Genomic DNA, 19179 nt, shown 5'->3' on the forward strand with positions numbered 1-19179 from the left:
TCAATATATGGAAAGAGACAACACAACAGCATGAAGTTGAAAAATGTCATCAGAAACATAAATGAAGTCATTTGCTATAAATAGTGCTCTTGGACACACTCTAGATGACACAGTTGACTAATGGCACCTAGAATATCTCAGAAAAAATTCTAATTCCATCTCAGTAGATTTCACTGAATTTTTAGTTTTAAAAAACCATGAAAAAAAAAAAGAGGTATGTTGCTATGTTTTGTTTATTTACTGATTTTTAATTAAGAAAATTCTAAGAATTCTACAAGAGCCTTAGGTCTAAGTGCACCTGATGTACAAAGAAATTCAAAACCAACTAAAACTCACGAGTAATTAAGTCATCTGGCATTGGGAGATTCAGGAATCGGTTACTGAAGAAATCTGCTTTACCTTGTACCAAGGACATTTTTGTTTTAAATACGAAATTTATTGTCAAATTGGTTTCCATATGACACCCAGTGCTCATCCCAACAGGTGCCCTCCTCAATACCCATCACCTATCCTCCCCTCCCTCCGACCCGCATCAACCCTCAGTTTGTTCTCAGTTTTTAAGAGTCTCTTAGGTTTGGGTCCCTCCCTCTCTAACTTTTTTTTTTCCTTCCCCTCCCCCATGGTCTTCTGTTAAGTTTCTCAGGATCCACATAAGAGTGAAACCTATAGTCTTTCTCTGTATGACTTATTTCACTTAGCATAACACTCTCCAGTTCCATCCACGTGGCTACAAAAGGCCATATTTCATTCTTTCTCATTGCCACGTAGTATTCCATGGACATTTTAAGACAAGCTTTTGTCTGGAATGACAAAGGGTTGCTGATCCCTGCAGTCTTGCAGTCTTTCAGGGACAAAGTGACGGGAGTGGCAGGGCAGTTTTGCAGGCTCCCATGCTCAGGGCTTCCTCCTCTTCTGAGACAGGGATGGACTATTGTGAGGATGGGCCTGCCCGCCTCCCTGCTGCCAGCCCTGAGCTCCTTGGCTGCTGCTGGAGGGACTCCCCCCAACCCCCACCTTTGGAAGGCGACGCTTCCTGAGAGTCACCTCCTCTGGGCCCCCTTCCACATCTTCTATGCCTTCTTACAGTGGAGCCCTCACCCTCTGGGAGTGACCATTTGCTGATCATTTCTGAGATCCGTCAGCCATAGGCCTGCCTCTCCCTCTACCATCTCCCCCACCTGAAGCAGCTTCTCATGAAAGCCCCGCTAGTTCCAGTTGCTTCTGGACATATTTGCACATCTGTTGCTTTTTACAGATTCCTCTTTCACTGAAGATGCAGTTCATGATATCTTTGCCATCGTCTTTATTGTTCTGTATGGTTCCAAGAGGAGAAATGGGGAGATCCAAATCTAAATTGCCGCCACCTTCCTACACTTAAAGACCTTTCTCCTTTCTGCGTAGGAGAAAGCCTCTCTCCATGCATATAAGAAAATCTATCTGAGGTTTTAAAAAAAACAAAACAAAGCAAAAACATCTCTATTTGAAGCCAAATTCACCTCTTTGGGCAAAATGCTTACTATATAGACATTTCAGAATAGCACAGGAGTCAAGAACCATTAAGACTAATGAGTTGCATTGAAACTCTATGAGTCAGCAAAGGTCAAGAAAGACTCTAAGAGTTGTCCAGAGCTAAACAACAAAGGTAACACAAGAAAACTTGTGCTGTTCCAAATTTATTATAGAGACTCCCTTGAGAAGGAACAGTCTAGCACTCCTGAGTTTTGAAATGGTTTATAAAGGCACATCATTGTGCAGAACCAGGAAAGTCAGTGGCAGCTACATTATACCAGCCACTTAACAAAATCCTGAGAAAATGTGCTACCTGCTAGATACATAAGAGTAAATAATGGCAGTAGGTGAGGAAAGACAACGGCAGAAGGTCCTGGCAGAGGAAGGCTGGAACTCAGCCAACCTAGCATAGAAATTCTGTACTACAACTGGTCCTATATATTGAATCAGGGACTGGGTTTTCCCCCTTAATTGTGCCACCATCATCCATACGCTCTTCTTTCCCACTTCCCATTGCCATCTCTACTGATGACTGACCTGTATTCTCCTCCCTGCTTCCCCCACCCAGCCTCATCATCTTATGGTCCGATAACCACTTCTTTGCCCATGCTTTCTGCATATCAAATCCTGCACTCATAACAAACCAGTCTAAGTGACATTTGTAGCTAACAATTTCAAAGGAGACCATTTCTTTCCTTCTAAAGTTCTCTCACTGTCTAACTCTGTGAAAAGTTGCTACAAGGAAGTGCCAACTAACAAACTATAGCTTTGTTGGTTTAGTGCTACCTTAGTAATTTGAAAGAGTCATAGGCCAGGAAAAGGATCTAAAAAGGCCAGAAAATAATTAATGCTTAAAAACAACAGATTTATCCATGAAAAGATCACATTTATTTCTTAGGGAATCTAGATCTGCATTAAGATACTTTTTGATCTGAAACTGGTCTTCTTCTGCCACCAAGTGTTAGCACACATTTCTAACCAGCCAGTTTTTGCAATGGTTAAATCACAGAAGTACGAGGTCCCGCAGTGAGAAAAATATATCCAAAAGAAGGCATATAAAAAGCATGGACTTAAAAGCATGGATAAAAAGCATATAAAAAGTTGCAGACTAACCACATAAAACAAATATATTCCAAGAAAACTACACAGAGAACTTGAATTTTAGTTACTCTTTCAGACACATGGCAACTTAATAAGATTTTCTAAGGCTCCATTCATTTAATGAAAGAAACTACAACTCTCAAAGCACAATGATAATCAAACTACCTTTAAAATATACAGTAACTATTTTCAATAGTCTCTAATGCAATATACCCTACTAGAATTTCATGAAACTAAGAATATGCAAAACTAACACATTGACTAAATGCCTCCTACTGTTAGAAAAACATATAATGCCAAGGGAAATCTTAAGTTTCTCAGATTCTAAATTAAGAGAACTCACTTCTGAGCTTGGGAACCAGAAAGCCATGCTGTAGCTGAGGAAGTTGCAACCAGGAAGTTTGAAAAGGAGTTTCTGTATTTTCAAAATGCTGATCACAATCTACAGAACTTCTGGTTATCCCACTGGACTTTTGGTTAATTCTACTAAGTGGTATTACCTACAAATAGGTGCCTATCAGAGGATGGCACCCGACAGCCTAGGAATTCTGCAGCCAACACTAAACACCACTGGGAAATCCTCATAGCAGATCCTATGACCATTCCAGTGGTGGTAAACATTCATCCCCTGCACCAGAGATCTGTTCATATCTTTTACACCAGTGACACATGTTATCTTCACGAACAGACCAATTATGGCTTCAGCTTTAAATCTTTATACACACACACACACAAACACACACACACACACACACACACACACACACACACATACTGGCATGGATTAACAGCTTTTTAAATCGTAAAAATGATTCAGTATATGGTGAAAAAAAATACCAGTTGAAGTACTATTACAGAATAATTGGTTATACTTCCTGTCGATAATAATGAATGGATAATCTTAACTACCTCAGAATCTGCCTATAATGATGCAGAGCACCCGTCCACCCAGAACACCCCTTTTTACCAATAATTACCATGTCTACAGTAATAACAGCGGTATCTCAGGAGTATATCAGTATCTACTCACTACACAAAGTGATTTCCGGATGACATTCTAGCAGGTCACACTGAAATATGAAGAGTACACCAACCTTCAGAACAGCATCTTGGTGGGAGATACTATTAGCTCTTTTCTAGATACTTTCGCTACATACCATCCATCCATACCAGAAACAACACTCCTCAGGATGATGGAAAACCTTCAAGTTTTCTGCATTTGGTGGCTTCGCCTTACCCTTCATTGTCATGAGACATCTAACTTGCCCATCACCATTTCTATGATCAGCCCACTAAGGCTCCACTCTTCCTCAGAACCTCAGCAAACTCCCAACCAACCACAAGAGAAATCCTGTGTGTGTCAAGGGAAATTTACTATATTCCAGGTGACATTAAGATCAGAGGTATTCACTGACCTACCAGAAGAATTATGGGCTAAAAGAGCAATTGCAGGAACCCACATTTTACCGTCAAAATACAAGGAAGTCACATTAAGCTGTGTTTAAGGCAAACCCAAGGAACTACTTTATACAACCTTAATCATAGTTTACATTCTACATGTTATTTACCTTTTTTGTGCTATTAACACAGTCCTTATAAGTATCTATTTTAATAGCTTCTTAAATCATTGATATACCATAACTGACTTAAAAATTCCCTCCCTGTAATGGAAGCTTTTTCTAATTTTTCTCTATTACAGATAGTGGTTCAGTAAACATCTTTACACATAAAGAATTTCTTCTTTTAAATTGTTTCTTAGTTATAAAATAAGTAAGTCCTACGGATATAATGTACAACATGGTGATAATAGTTAAAAATAACTATATTGTTAAAAAATACTACATTATATATTTGGAAATTACTAAGAGAGTAGTAAAAGTTCTCACAACAACCAAAAATGGTAACTATATGAAGTGATGGATGTGTTAACTAACCTTATTACGGTAATCATTTTGTAATATATTCATATACTAAATCATTAGGTTGTACACTTGAAACTTACACAATGCTATATATCTATTTTATCTAAATAAAAATTATTTGTTTAGGATAATTTCAGAAGCATGAACCTCTTAAAGAATATAAATATTTTAACTTTTTATAGGAATCGCTCAATGTATAGCTCAAAGGGCCATACCAAGCCACCATTCAAATCCCTGATGGTCCTTCTACCTCAAGCATACACTAACAAATGTTCCTCTAATACAAAATGGTTGGAAGTATAAATTAGGACCACTGTTTGTGGTGTTTCTAAAAAGTTAAAATGTACAATGCCCTTTGACCTTGACATTCCATTTCAAAAAACTGGTTCTTTGAAATAATGGCATATTTACCCAAAGAAAAATGAACAAGGATGCTCACTGCAGCACTGTTTGTGCTAAAAAAAACCAAAAAAAAACAAAAAAAAAAACCAAAAAAACCAAAACACCCAGACATTAATGTAACTATTCATTAAGGGGAGAATAAATTTTGATAAATCAAAATAATGTATATTTATTTCTGTTTTAAAGAAACTATATGCAGGTTATTTGCACCTATCTATCTATGCATTTGCAGTGTACAAAGAAAAAGTCAAGAGGATAGACCACTAGTAGTGGTAACCTACAGAGAAATTGGGGAAAAGGGGGTGATGGGATAGTGATGAAAGAAAAATTATATATTTCACTCCATAGGTTTGCATGTGTTTGGACTGTTTACAGTGACCAAATATTCATCTAATACTTTTACAATTAAAATAACTTGTAAAATAAAAGAAAGTACTTGAAATAATACAAACTTCGTAACACTTGAGTGATTGAAACCTATTATTTCCTACCTCTCTCTCTCTTCCTCCTTTTATTCTTTATCAATCTAAATAACACTGAACACTAGCAATGCTTTCCATTACTGATTTTATCAACGTCCATTGCCTTGTAAATGAGTGAAGCAGAATAAAAACCAGGTAGAGAATTGGTGCTGAGAAAGGAGAATAGATGTTTGGAAATGTAAAAAAATTAAGAAGAAAGAGACTGAAGAACCACATATTTTCAAATAATCTGTATTCCAAACCACAAAGCATAATAAAAGTGTACTTTTATGCACGCTGCCTTTTCATACTGGCTTTAACTTTTACAGTGGAACAAACGATTTGCTGCATTAAAAAATGCTGGATATTTATTTAAACCTGCAGGTCTCAGACTAAACCACTCTGCAGACCATCTGATTAGAATCACCTGTGGTACTGCCTGACCATCAAAAGCAAGGTCTTTAGGTACAACTCCAGATCTGAAGCTAGAGGGTGGATATCTTCAAGCTTCAAGGTTGACATATGAATCCCACAGTTTAAAATATACATTCTTAAGCATTCAGGAACACTGGGCATCATAGTAGTACACAGGAACAGAGTCATTCCATTATTGAAAAGAAAAAAAAATCTCATTTGGCTGTCTGAAAGACAATAAAGTCATAATTTATTTTCTAGGGGCACCTGGGTGTCTCAGTCAGGTTGGGCATCCGACTTCGGCTCAGGTCACGATCTCACGGTTTGTGAGTTCAAGCCCTGTGTCGGGCTCTGTGCTACAGCTCAGAGCCTGGATCCTGCTTTGGATTCTCTGTCTCCTTCTCTCTCTCCTTCTCTCTCTGCCCCTCCTACTTGTGCTCTGTTTCTCTCTGTCTCTCAAAAATAAATAACTGTAAGAAAAAAAAATTTAATAATAATAATTTATTTTCTAAAGATTACGCTTTCTAATCTAGACAAAATACAATCCGATTTAGATTTTATATACCATTCAGGCAGGGACTGTTTCTATTTTGATCATAACTCTGAGCCCAGCACCAATGTCTGGCATGTACTAGGCACTCAGTAAATATCTGCTGACTTAATAGGATTTGGACCAGGGAGCTCCTCACGTAAACACAAAAATTAATTTGGATGAACTGGATGTGGCCATTGGGGGCAGAGAATATGAGCCTGGGAAAGAGATAAGATGGATTCCATGCAGGGCTCTGCAAATGGAGGAACAGGATCTCATTCAGCCACTTAACATTTGTTAGTCTCATATCCCTTTTCTATAAAATAAGGGAGCAGATTTGGGGAAATTAACTGCCAAGGAATCATTTAAATTTAGCCTCAAACATTGAAATTGAGATTCTAGAGTAGCTGAAACACTCCTTTGATAAATGTCCTTGTGTGCTCTCATGTAAAAGCTAAAACTGTAAAGACAAAGAAACATTTTGAAATGATGGATATTACCTTCACCACTGATTTGTCATTCTGTGATTAAGTGTGAAATCACTGGCAAGAGGACAATCCATTTGAAAGCAAAACAAGAAAGATAATGAGTAAAAACAGTAAACCATCAGTCTGCAAGTTTTGACGGTTGTTAGTCCAAATTTCAACATCTGTTACTTAAAATATTTAGGAATGGTACCTGATATAGTTATTATTGAATGTGGGGCATAGTCACCAAAAGAAAAAAAAAACATCTTTTTGAGAAAGTACTCACAATAGCTTGTAAAAAACTCACAACCACAGGATGGTCAATCACCCAAACAGAGGTTCTAAAAGACTGAAAAGACCTTCTGAGCGAAAAGACGTTAAATACAATATGTGCCAAATTTAGAAAAGAGATCTACTTACTAATAAACATGACCTTCATTTATAAAGCTGCAAATCAGTCTTAACTGCAGCAAAGGGTCAGGGAGAGTAGGAACGAATATTAATCTGCATGGCCATCTCCAGAACTCTGGTATGTTAGAGCAGGTCAGATGTCTAAATGTGCATAAGACGCTCCCTAGGCTGAAATGGGAAAAACAACGAAGGGTGCCCTTAGGATTCCAGGAGAAAAACTCATGAATCCTGAAGAAAACCAAAAGTTACTCCAACCTGTGAGAAGGCAGAAAGTCACCCTAAGATGTGGGAGGTCAAGAGACCGGTCCCTCAGCTCGTGTCAGGAAAAAGTACTTTTAAGTGATGGGAGGATGGGGGCTCCTCAGTTACCCTCTTGCCCAGTCCGTGGAACACCTGTTCCAAGCCCTAATGGCAACAACTGCTCAACGCACAAGGTCATCTACTGGAGCCCTTGAAAGAGATGCGTAAAGGGGCGTAAAAAAGCTTGTCCCACCTTGAAGAACCCAGTTCCAGTGAGCAGCACCAGGGCATGCAGGCCAGAGGAAGAAGCTTTGAGGGCAGCAGGCTGTGAACAACCATAAGCAAAGAAAGCAGTAAAATGGGGCCCCAGCCCTGCTTCAACACCGTTCAACGGAGCAGATGTGGCAACAGACGAAGCAGCAGGAAACGTGGGTCAGAGCATACAACTAACAGCCACAGAGGCAAAGGAGGGCACAGGGGTAATGGCCTGCATGGAGTCTCGTGAGCCAGCTCAGCATCCCTGGGAACTGGAAGCAATCTCACTTGGAATCCCAGGACCAAGAGTAGTAGGGGGTCAAAAACGACTGCAAATGTCACTCACGCCCCAACCATGCTTATTAAGGCTGGTGTAGCGGGCAAAACAAGGCTTAGGATAAAACTGTCCACTCACCTTCTTCCGGAGCCATGGTGCTTTGGACAATTTCATAAAAGTCAAATGAGGCTTAAAACCCCTGTTTTCTCCTGCCAAGATGCCCTTTTCTTGAAACGTCCTTTTTGCAGTCTCTAAAGAAAATAAAAACCAAAAAAATGCTACTGCAACACATAGCTACCTTTCATTATAAAAATGGCAGTTCAAAAATTAACAAATTACTCTATAATGAAGATTAAATACCTGTATGAGATATTATTTTTTAAGAGAGGAAAAACCACAATGTGTGTAACAAGTATATTATTAAATTTGCAGAGATTTCAAATTTTAAGCACGCAAAAGCAACCATTTGAAAAGGAAACATTTAATAAAACAAAAAAAATTTGTCTGATATGTTGATTTTCACTGAATATCCCAGTGGTATCCATGCTCATAAAGAAGGACCAGCTTATCTGTAACCCATAATATCTAAAGACCAAGATGGAATAAAAGAAATCAGATTCACCCTCCCATCTGAAACAATAAAAGGACAAGGTACATAAAACAATGGTTTGCAAGACACTGTATGTATTGGGCAAAAACAGGTCAGTGATCTCTTAGAGATGAAAAACAAGGTAAGCCCCTTAGGGTTAGAGTTAGGGGTTAAGGGTTAGGGTTTGGGGTTAGGGTTAGAAATAGTGTTAGGGGTTAGTGTTAGGGTTAGGGGTTAAGGGTTAGGACTTGGTGTTAGGGGTCGCTCCTCATCAGGGAAATACAAATCAAAACCACACTCAGATATCACCTCACGTCAGTCAGAGTGGCCAAAATGAAAAAATCAGGAGATTACAGATGCTGGCGAGGATGTGGAGAAACAGGAAATCTCTTGCACTGTTGGTGGGAATGCAAATTGGTGCAGCCACTCTGGAAAACAGTGTAGAGGTTCCTTAAAAAATTAAAAATAGACCTACCCTATGACCCAGCAATAGCACTGCTAGGAATTTACCCAAGGGATATAGGAGTACTGATGCCTAGGGGCACTTGTACCCCAATGTTTATAGCAGCACTCTCAACAATAGCCAAATTATGGAAAGAGCCTAAATGTCCATCAACTGATGAATGTATAAAGAAATTGTGGTTTATATACACAATGGAGTACTACATGGCACTGAGATAGAAAGAAATATGGCCCTTTGTAGCAACATGGGAGGGGAGGTTGGGTGATGGGTATTGAGGAGGGCACCTTTTGGGATGAGCACTGAGTGTTGTATGGAAACCAATTTGAAAATAAACTTCATATAATGAAAAAAAAATAGTGTTAAGGGTTAGTGTTAGGGTTAGGGGTTAAGGGTTAGGGCTTGGGGTTAGGGTAAGAAATAGTGTTAGGGGTTAGTGTTAGGGTTAGGGTTAGAAGTAGCGTTAGGATTCGTATCAAGCTTTGCTAAGTGGTAAAAAATGGGTTTAGAGAGGTGGGCAGGAGCATTAGAGACATGGTAAAATCTTCAGATTGTATTCTCAGTATGGCGGGAAATCCTGGGGGTTTTAAGCAAGGGAAATGTACGTATGAGAATAACTCTCTTTATTCATCTCTATTTCAACTACAATGTACACTTCTTCCTCTGGAAGAAATTTAATCTCAGACAATCCAATGCTCCCCTCTTTTTGTAGGACTGTAGTTTAGCTGAATAGAAGGTAGCTAATGGGGTGTCATACATTTTAGGAGGGGATGTAGCATCTGGCTCTTGGCTCATCATCCGCAACTCCTGAGACACGCACCATGCTTGGTTTTTGTAGTGGACCCTCCCTCATCCCTATATAATGACTGCAACTTCCCTTCCACGTCTGGTGTGCAAGATTTCATTCTGTTGGTCACCATACCCTGGCAAGCAGGAGTTCACTAACCTGTCTGAGCCCCTTTCCCACTTTCTTGCTATTCTTGAGCACGCAAAAATAGCATAATTACCCAGGACCAAGGAGGAAAGGGCCGAAACCCTGTAAGACCACCCATTCACACAATACCACCCTCACTTCACCTCCACCACCCCTCTAGAAGCACAGGGGCTTCTTCCTTGCCACACCTATAGGCACACTTCAGGAGCAAAGCACAGGGTCACCCCTGCTCTCGGACTCATGCGAGTTTCTGCTCTTCCAGTCAGGATGATGGAGGGGCAAGAACTCACACTCTACCTTGGGCTCTAACTCTCTTCTTTGCCTGACCCTGGGAGTCTTTTCTAGCATCAAAGCAGGAAAAACTTACCATTATGTTTAGGTGTTGAACTCCCAAAGACTTTCCTCAATTTTTCTTGCTATATTCTATTCTGTGAACATGGGTGCCACTGTCGGGGTGGGGGGAGGTGGGGAGAATAGGCACAGAACAAGGCATATAAGAAATACAAGGAGAGGGACGCCTGTGTGGCTCATTCAGTTAAGCCTCTGACTTTGGCTTGGGTCATGATCTCACGGTTCATGAGTTTGAACCCCACATCAGGCTCTGCACTAACAGTGTGGTACCTGCTTGGGATTCTCTCTCTCTCTCTCCCTCTCTCTCTGCCCATATCCCCACCTTGCTCTCTCTCAAAAATAAATAAATAAACTTAAAAAGAAACAGACTTAGAGTTAAAATATTAAGCCAACTCATACACAACTGCCATTTTTATGGGTCAAAAATAGTCAAATATTGGCAGTGTCTGATAGCTTAACACATACCATGGTGGACTAACTTATTAAGTTTTTAGGATCGGACTGAAGGGATTAGGACGTATTTCCTAAGTCTTCAAGTATTTGAAGAATTAGCACGTAGAAGAGTTACTGGTAGCAACTCGGCAACATGTTCGTATCAACCCAGAAAACAGACATGGCATGAAGGTGCGAAAGCAAAAATTCATTTGTTCATTTATTTACTGAGCACTTCCCAAGTATGTCAGGCACACTATCTGCTTGAGACAGCAAACGTGTCCCTGCTTTCAGAGAGCTTATAGTCTCAGGGGACAGATTTGGGTCCAGTAAAGAGAAGGACTTAACAATGTTCAGAATTATCAAAAACTACAAAAGATATAAAGAAAGGAGTTTTGTGAAGAGAAATTAAAAGAGTAGGCATCTCTACTGTTCATTACTATCTATATTAATTTACACTTATGTATTTTACTTGATGTAACAATCTTATTATCAACTGATTCTAAAGATAGAACATTTTCCTATTTACTGGTCTCAGTTACATTAAATTTTGACCCAACAGTTTTCATTATTCACTGGGTGTAATTTTTTTTTTTTTTTTCAGAGAGAGAGAGAGACAGAGACAGAGAAAGCATGAGCTGAGCTGGGGAGGGCAGAGAGAGAGGGAGACAGAATCCCAAGCAGGCTCCTCACTGTCAGTGCAGAGTCTGATGAGGGGCTCAAAGCATGAATCATAAGATCATGATCTGAGCCGAAATCAAGAGTCAGACACTCAACCAACTGAGCCACCAAGGTGCCCTAGGCCTTAAATTTTTGATGATAGGTATCTATTTACAATACTGTTTTAAATAATATGTCACAAAGCACATATAATTTGTTACTGTGTTTTGTTCAGTACAGTATATCCTCTAGGTAGACAGAAATAAGAAAAAAAAAGAAATTGTTGTCTTCTTTTTGAAAAGTATTTCTTAGTGTTGGTGTTTTGCTCCTAATAGCAGTATAATCTATTGCTTAGCTAGACTACAGGGTAATGGTTATAGATATATCATTCTTGAGGGACACGTGGGTGGCTCAGTCGGTTAAGCATCTGACTCTTGATCTCTCAGTTAGCGAATCTGAGCCCAACGTCAGGCTTTGCTGACAGCACAAAGCCTGCTTAGGATTCTCTCTCTTCCTATCTCTCTGCCCCTCCCCTGTTCGTACACGCTCTCAAAATAAACGAACATTTTTTTGAAAGGTCATTCTTGAGATGAGAAGAGTTTTTGCCAGTGTGAAAACCACGTGTCATTTTTCATCTATGCCAACTCACATTCTGAAGAGAAGCTTATGAATAATTTAAGAGATTGTTCAATTCCTCCTAGTCCACAGCCATTCCTCCAAGCACTAAATAGAAAACCACACAGCAAATATATCAGACACCCTTCAAAAGCCAACTAAGAACACTTCCTAAATAATACGACATGCCTCATAGCTAAAGGTGCAAAATGTCCGAAGAACAATTTCTTAAAATGTATTTAAACACTAGGAGACTTCACTACATAAAAGAAAACTGAAATGATATTTCATTAAAGAAACAATATTTTGTAATCCTAACAAATACAGTTTTCTCTATTTGGGGGAGGGGGTTGCTTTATTCAACAAACATTTATTGAGTATGCTAAGCACTAGGAAGTTTTATCTGTTTTTTAATTTTTTATATATATATTTATTTTTATATAGGACATTTTATTCAAATGAACTCTTAAGTATGTAGCAACAATAAATTTATAGCTAAAATGTAAAGAAATTGCTAAAGTTGTCTCAAAGTAAATGTTGCAACAGACCAATTTTAATAAAATCATGTCTTTTTAACTAAATACACCTTCTTGTAAATTTTTTTCCTTTTTTCCTCTTTTGCTGTTTTTACCCTTTTGCTAACATTGTAAGGGATATTTATATGATAGCATGATCTATAATTTGAGAATAATCACAAAGAGGTTTATTTTTTTATTGAGGTATACAAAAAGTTTACTAATAAGAGTAGTCTAGGGGCGGCTGGTGGCTCAGTTAAGCGTCCAAGTCTTGATTTTCGTTCAGGTCATGATCTCACATTCCGTGAGACTGAGTCCCGTGTTGGGCTCCATGCTGACAGCGCAGAGCCTCCTTGGGATTCTCTCTCTCTCCCTCTCTCTCTGCCCCTCCCATGCGTTCACGCAGCACACGTGCACTCTCTCTCTCAAAATAAAAAGAATAATTTAGAATACTAAATGTAAATTACATAGTCCTAATAAATTCTTAAGTTTTAATATTCTATTTCAGATACAACAGAAATAAGTAGTTGGATTTCAGCTTTAAGAAGACTGATTTGTAATTAGACAATACACAATACAATAGGGGGTGATAAAGTCTCTCCATGCTTTCTAATTGGAAGATACTTTCTTACACTATTTTAAGTTACAGTAAATCTATGTCACATATAGTATGAAAAATCTCAATAAAATTTTAGAATCGCTGTTTAGCCATCTAAACTTGAATGAAATAAAAGCCATACAACTGTTTTTGTTGTTCCTATGTTATTACTATTTGAAGGATTCTTGTTTCCATATATATGCTACTTAAACTGTTTCATTTTAGATTTAGTAAGTCATTCATGGCAACATGAAGGCTGCCATAATATGAACTTCAATTAAAAAATTTTATACTCATCATTTTAAGCAGATATTTCCAATTCATTACTATGTAAAACTGTCCAACAGAATTTTAAAACATTTCATTCTTGAAAGCAAGTCTTTAAAATTATACCTTGATGCCACAGGAATCATATTCATTCTACTGCAGTTGAGGAAAGAGACCCAGATTGAGCACTCTAACACTGGCTCGGTTCTCTTATTATTCAATCCTTGGACAGATTCCTTAAACTTGACAGTAAAAGTGATGAGGCCATTACAAATGATCTCTCAGGTCCCTCTTCTCAACCCCACAACCAGCCAGTCCAAGTGAGCGGTCAGAGAATGCTGGTACATTATCTATCAGGGATTCTAGACACCAGGACTGGATTTTACATTCATGCAGAGATTTAGACATAAATATAAATAAGAAAAGAGAAACTATGTTCATTCAGTTACACTTTTATGCTTACATCATACATTTTTCATTGACTTATACATCTCTTTAAAAGACAGTTATTGAATATCTATTAAATAGCAGGCTCTGGGGACCCAAAGATGAAAGATTCCCTCCAAAAGCTTTCACTCTAGTTGAGAAACATCGATTTTAAACAATCAAATTCAATGAACTACTTTGGTTTCTACAGTAGATAAGCATTTATATACAGAATATAGGGAAGGTTAGAGAAGAAAGTGGTCATTTCTATTTTGAAGAAATCAGAAAAGCCTTCATTTTGGAAATGACATTTGAAATGAGTCCTATAAAAGATCAATTATACAGTCTGAAAAAGAAATTAAGAATAAACTCAATTCCATTTACAATAGTATCAAAAATAATACAATACTTAGGAATAAACTTTACCAAGGAGGCAAAAGACTGACAACTACAAAATGGTACTGAAAGAAACGGAAGAAGAAACAAAGTAAATGGAAGACATCTCATGTTCATGGACTGGAAGCCTTAATACTGTGAAGATGTCAATATTACCCAACGTGATCTACAGACAATGCAATTCCTATCAAAGTTCCAATGACGTTTTGTGCAGAAATAGAAAACAACATCCTAAAATTGATATGAAATCTCAAGGGACCCTAGCCAAAAATTCTTAATAAAGAAGAACAAAGCTACAAGTCTCACATTTCCTTGTTTCAAAATTTACTGCAAGGCTACAGTAATCAAAACAGTGTGCTCACACCTGTCAGAATGGTTAAAATCAAAACAGAAGAAACAAGTGTTGGTAAGGGTGTGAAGGAAAAGGAACCCTCTTGCACTGCTGGTGGGAATGCAAGCAGGTACAGCCATTGTGGAAGACAGAGAGGTTCCTCATAAAGTTCAAAATAGAACTACCCTATGACCTAGTAATCACACTACTGGGTATTTATTCAAAAAAGACAAAAACACTAATTCAAAGGGATACATGTATCCCCATGTTTATTGCAACATAATTTACAATAGTCAAGATATGGAAGCAGCCCAAGTGTCCATCGACAGATAAATGGATAAAGAAGATGTGGTGTACATATACAATGGAATATTATTCAGCCATTAAAAAAGAATGAAATACTACCATTTGCAACAATATGGATAGAACTAGGGAATATAATGCGAAGCAAAGTGAGTCAGGAAAGACCAATACCATACGGTTTCACTCATATGTGGAACTGAAGAAACAAATGAACAAAGGAAAAAGACACCTAGAGGCGAACTAAGAAAAAGACACTAACTCTAGAGAACAAACTGATGGTTACCAGAGGGGAGGTGGTGGGGGGATGGGGGAAATAGGTGATGGGGATTAAAGAGTACAGTTATCATGATGAGCACTGAGTAATGTACAGAACTGCTGAATCACTATATTGTACACCTAAACTAATACAACACTGCATGTTAATTATACTGGGGTAAAACAGTGTGGCACTGCTAAAAACACAAACCTCCAAAACCAATGGAATAGAAAAGACTGCCCAGAAATCAACCCTCTTGTATATCGTCAAATGGTTTCCAACAAGAATGCCAAGACCATTCAATGGGGAAAGGATAGTCTTCTCAACAAGCAGTATTGGAAAAACCGGGTATCCACATTGCAAAAGAATGAAGTGAAACCCTTGCCTTATACCATATACAAAATACTAAAGTTGGGGCAATGAACCAGTGAAAAAAAAGGTAGAAAACACAGAAGTACAGAAGAGAGAGGAAGGAACCAGTAAAGCAATATCCAGACTGAAGTGTCAGATCAAGAACACAGCTGAAGACATTAGTCTTAAATAGACCGAAGATACATCTTTTCCTAAAACTATATGGGGCTTAAAAAGCCAAACACAGCAGCAGGTTTACTAAGTACAGGGAACAAATGAAGTAGGTCCCAGCCTCAGTTCTGTCTGTGGAGGGAAGGGCAGAAGGCTAAGGGAACTTAACAGAACCCTGGAGCAGTGACAGGGGACAAGAGAAAGGGAGGCAGGAGAAGTGGCCTGTCAACAGGACGCTGCTGAGTCTTGAAAACTTACATTTGCAGGAGAACCAATATACATGACATGAAAATGTTTTCTTCATTTTCCCATGCCTGTGATAACTACTCATTAACACCTGTTATGAGTCACACTTTCTAGAAGGTATGAGGTAAATAACTGTCAACAGAACAGTCATGGTCCTTGCCATCATGGAGCTTAACCCAGGGAAGACTGTCAAACAAAATTACACTGTTATAACCAGTGATGAGATCTGCGAAGGAGACACACCAGGTACAATGACAGAGAACTTACTCATGAGGAGACTCTCTTTACAGAGGAAAGGGAAATGGTCTCTGAGGTGGTGACATTTGAGCTAAACAATGAAAAGGTCCAAATGGAGGGTTAACTCATATATTTGCAAAAGTTCCATGGCAAGAAAGAACTCGTTGAGTCCCAGTACTGGAGAGAAAGCAGCATAACCACGTGAGCACGGTAGGCAAGATGAGAGAAACACGACAAGACAGGAGACAGGACACCAGCACAGAGACACTGTGGACCCAAGCAAGGAGTCGGGATTTTATTTTATTTTTAAATTTTTTATTTTAATGTTTGTTTATTTCTGAGACAGCGTGACCACACATGCGAGCGGGGGAAGGGGGAGGGGGTGGAGAAGCGGGGACAGAGGATCCGAAGCAGGCTCTGCACTGACAGCACAGAGCCCGATGAAGGGCTTGAACTCGAGAACTGTGAGGTCATGACCTGAGCCAAAGTTGGATACTTAACCGACTGAGCTACCCAGGTGCCCCAAGGAGTCTGGATTTTAACTTGCCCAGGTTGTTGGGGTAAAAAAGCAAATGACTGAACTGATCTACCATTGGTATTTGCCAGACCAGTCACAAAACAGAAGAACAAGAAGACAGGGCACGAGAAAGAGCCACCAACAGAGTAATGCACCAGGAAGCCATGACCAGTTTAAGAAGGAATAAAACATGTTGGCCAGGAAGAGGAAACAAGAGGGCTCAGTGGGGTACCACAGCATGAGTAAAAGTGGAGAGAAAGTGAAATAGCATGAAGGGTGGGAAGTTAGGGTGACAGACAGCTCTGTCCAAGTTATGGTCTTAGAGTAGTTCTGGTAGGCGAACAGCCAAAGGTTTCACTATACTTCTGAACTTGCTGGAGCACAGTATGAGTGTAGGAGGCTACCTTCAAAGAAGTCACAGGATTTTAAGAAAAGTAATAGTGATGGCAGCAGGGGGGTGGAGGGTAGGACTTATCGTTATTAGTAATGATAACAGCCACCATCTATTTACCGCTGTATATGTGCCAAACTGCGCTGAGCACTTCATGTACGTTATCCTATTTTGAGAACAGTTACTATCATGCTCATCTTACAAATAAGGAAACTGAATGCGAAGTCAGTCCCAACAGACTCCACTTCCACAGCTCACTCTGAGCCAGGATGGTTAGATGGTTGTGCTCATGGTGCTGCAAGAAAGGGTCGCAGTGTGAGGTAGGAAACAAAGTGCTCAACAAGTGAGAGGAAATATTTGGACAACAGCAAGAATGAGAGGTAGAGGGTGACAAAACTCCACAGCATGAACCACCAATGAGGATTGTGCGTGAGCAGATTGGGGACAAAGCAACAGAGAACGAAGAGAAAATGGATGACCTCTGGGCCTCATGGTGTGAGGCATGCGGTGGAAGCAGCAGCCTTCACCCAGAGGAAGCTGTGATCTCAGATTAGCAAATCTCAGATCAGCTAAGGCAAGAAGGTCAAGGGGATGCTACTGCAAACTAGGAGTCCACTTGCTAATTTACAGTGTAACTAGCACAGTGATGAAGAACACAGACTCTGGTGCAGGGTGGACAAAATGAGGACAGGGAATCAAAAGTACAAATTTCCAGTTATTATATAAATAAGTCAGGGGATGTAAGGTACAACATGGTTTCTATACTTAATAATACCATATTGGTATTTGAAGGTTGCTAAGGGAGTAAATAAAAGTCCTCATCACAAGAAAAAAATCTGTTACTATGTGAGGTGATGAATATTAACTAGACTTTCTGTCTAGTCATTTCACAATACACATGTACATAACAAATCATTATGTTGTAAACCCTGAAACTAATATAATCTCATATGTCAATTATTCCTCAATAAAAGAGGATGTCTAACAACAGGGGAACAGTAAAATAAATTAGGATGCAATGACATATTATACAATCATTTAAAAATACAATTACACAGGGGCGCCTGGGTGCTCGGTCGGTTAAGCGTCCGACTTCGGCTCAGGTCATGATCTCACTGTTCTAGAGTTCGAGCCCCGCGTCGGGCTCTGTGCTGACAGCTCAGAGCCTGGAGCCTGTTTCAGATTCTGTGTCTCCGTCTCTTTCTGCCCCTCCCCTGTTCATGCTCTGTCTCTCTCTGTCTCAAAAATAAATAAACAAGTAAATAAATAAATAAATAAAATAAAAATACAGTTACACAATAAAAAAATGCTTTTGGAAACTATGCTGTGATGTTGATAATGGTAACTAACATTTCTTGAGTGAGCATTTGTTCTGTACCAAATACTCTTCTTAATGTTTATTTATTTTTGAGAGAGAGAGAGACAGAATGTGAGTGGGTTAGGGTCAGAGAGAGAGGGAGACACAGAATCCAAAGCAGGTTCCGGGCTCTGAGCTGTCAGCACAGAGCCCAACGTGGGGCTCGAACTCACAAGCTGTGAGATCATGACCTGAGCCCAAGTTGGACACTCAACAGACTGAGCCACCCAGGTGCCCCCAAATACTCTTCTTCATGGACATTATATATCACACATATATTATAATGAATAAGAATAACAATAATAGTAACAATTTTTTTTTAAATAGACTGCCTGGATTTGAGTCCTGGCTATACCACTTACTAACGAATTATTTAGCTGCTTTATGCCTCAGTTTCCCTACCTATAAAGATGGGGATGATAACAGTGGTCCCTCTCTCATAGAGTTGTTAAAATTAAATGAACTAATGTCTGTAAAATGATTAGAATAATCACACAAAGTGAATCCATTTAAGTGTTTGAAAGAAAATCAAGTAGGGGCGCCTGGGTGGCGCAGTCGGTTAAGCGTCCGACTTCAGCCAGGTCACGATCTTGCGGTCCGTGAGTTCGAGCCCCGCGTCAGGCTCTGGGCTGATGGCTCAGAGCCTGGAGCCTGTTTCCGATTCTGTGTCTCCCTCTCTCTCTGCCCCTCCCCCGTTCATGCTCTGTCTCTCTCTGTCCCAAAAAGAAATAAACGTTGAAAAAAAAAAAATTAAAAAAAAAAAAAAAAGAAAATCAAGTAAAATA

The 19179-nt window shown here is 39.2% G+C and overlaps 1 protein-coding gene across 4 annotated transcripts in view; it reads right to left on the bottom strand.

The window, feature by feature from the left end:
* The window catches only part of AKAP7 (A-kinase anchoring protein 7), a 150160-nt gene that overhangs the window by 86228 nt on the left and 44753 nt on the right, over positions 1-19179 (bottom strand). For all 4 annotated transcript variants that reach the window (XM_040449187.1, XM_040449189.1, XM_040449188.1 and 1 more), the window contains one exon: positions 8130-8242. In XM_040449187.1, coding sequence (XP_040305121.1) covers positions 8130-8242 — 113 coding nt within the window. The remainder of the gene's footprint in view (positions 1-8129; positions 8243-19179) is intronic.

Source organism: Herpailurus yagouaroundi, unplaced genomic scaffold (genome assembly GCF_014898765.1).
Source record: "Herpailurus yagouaroundi ecotype Mexico unplaced genomic scaffold, PumYag 198, whole genome shotgun sequence".
Taxonomy (NCBI): Eukaryota; Metazoa; Chordata; class Mammalia; order Carnivora; family Felidae; genus Herpailurus; species Herpailurus yagouaroundi.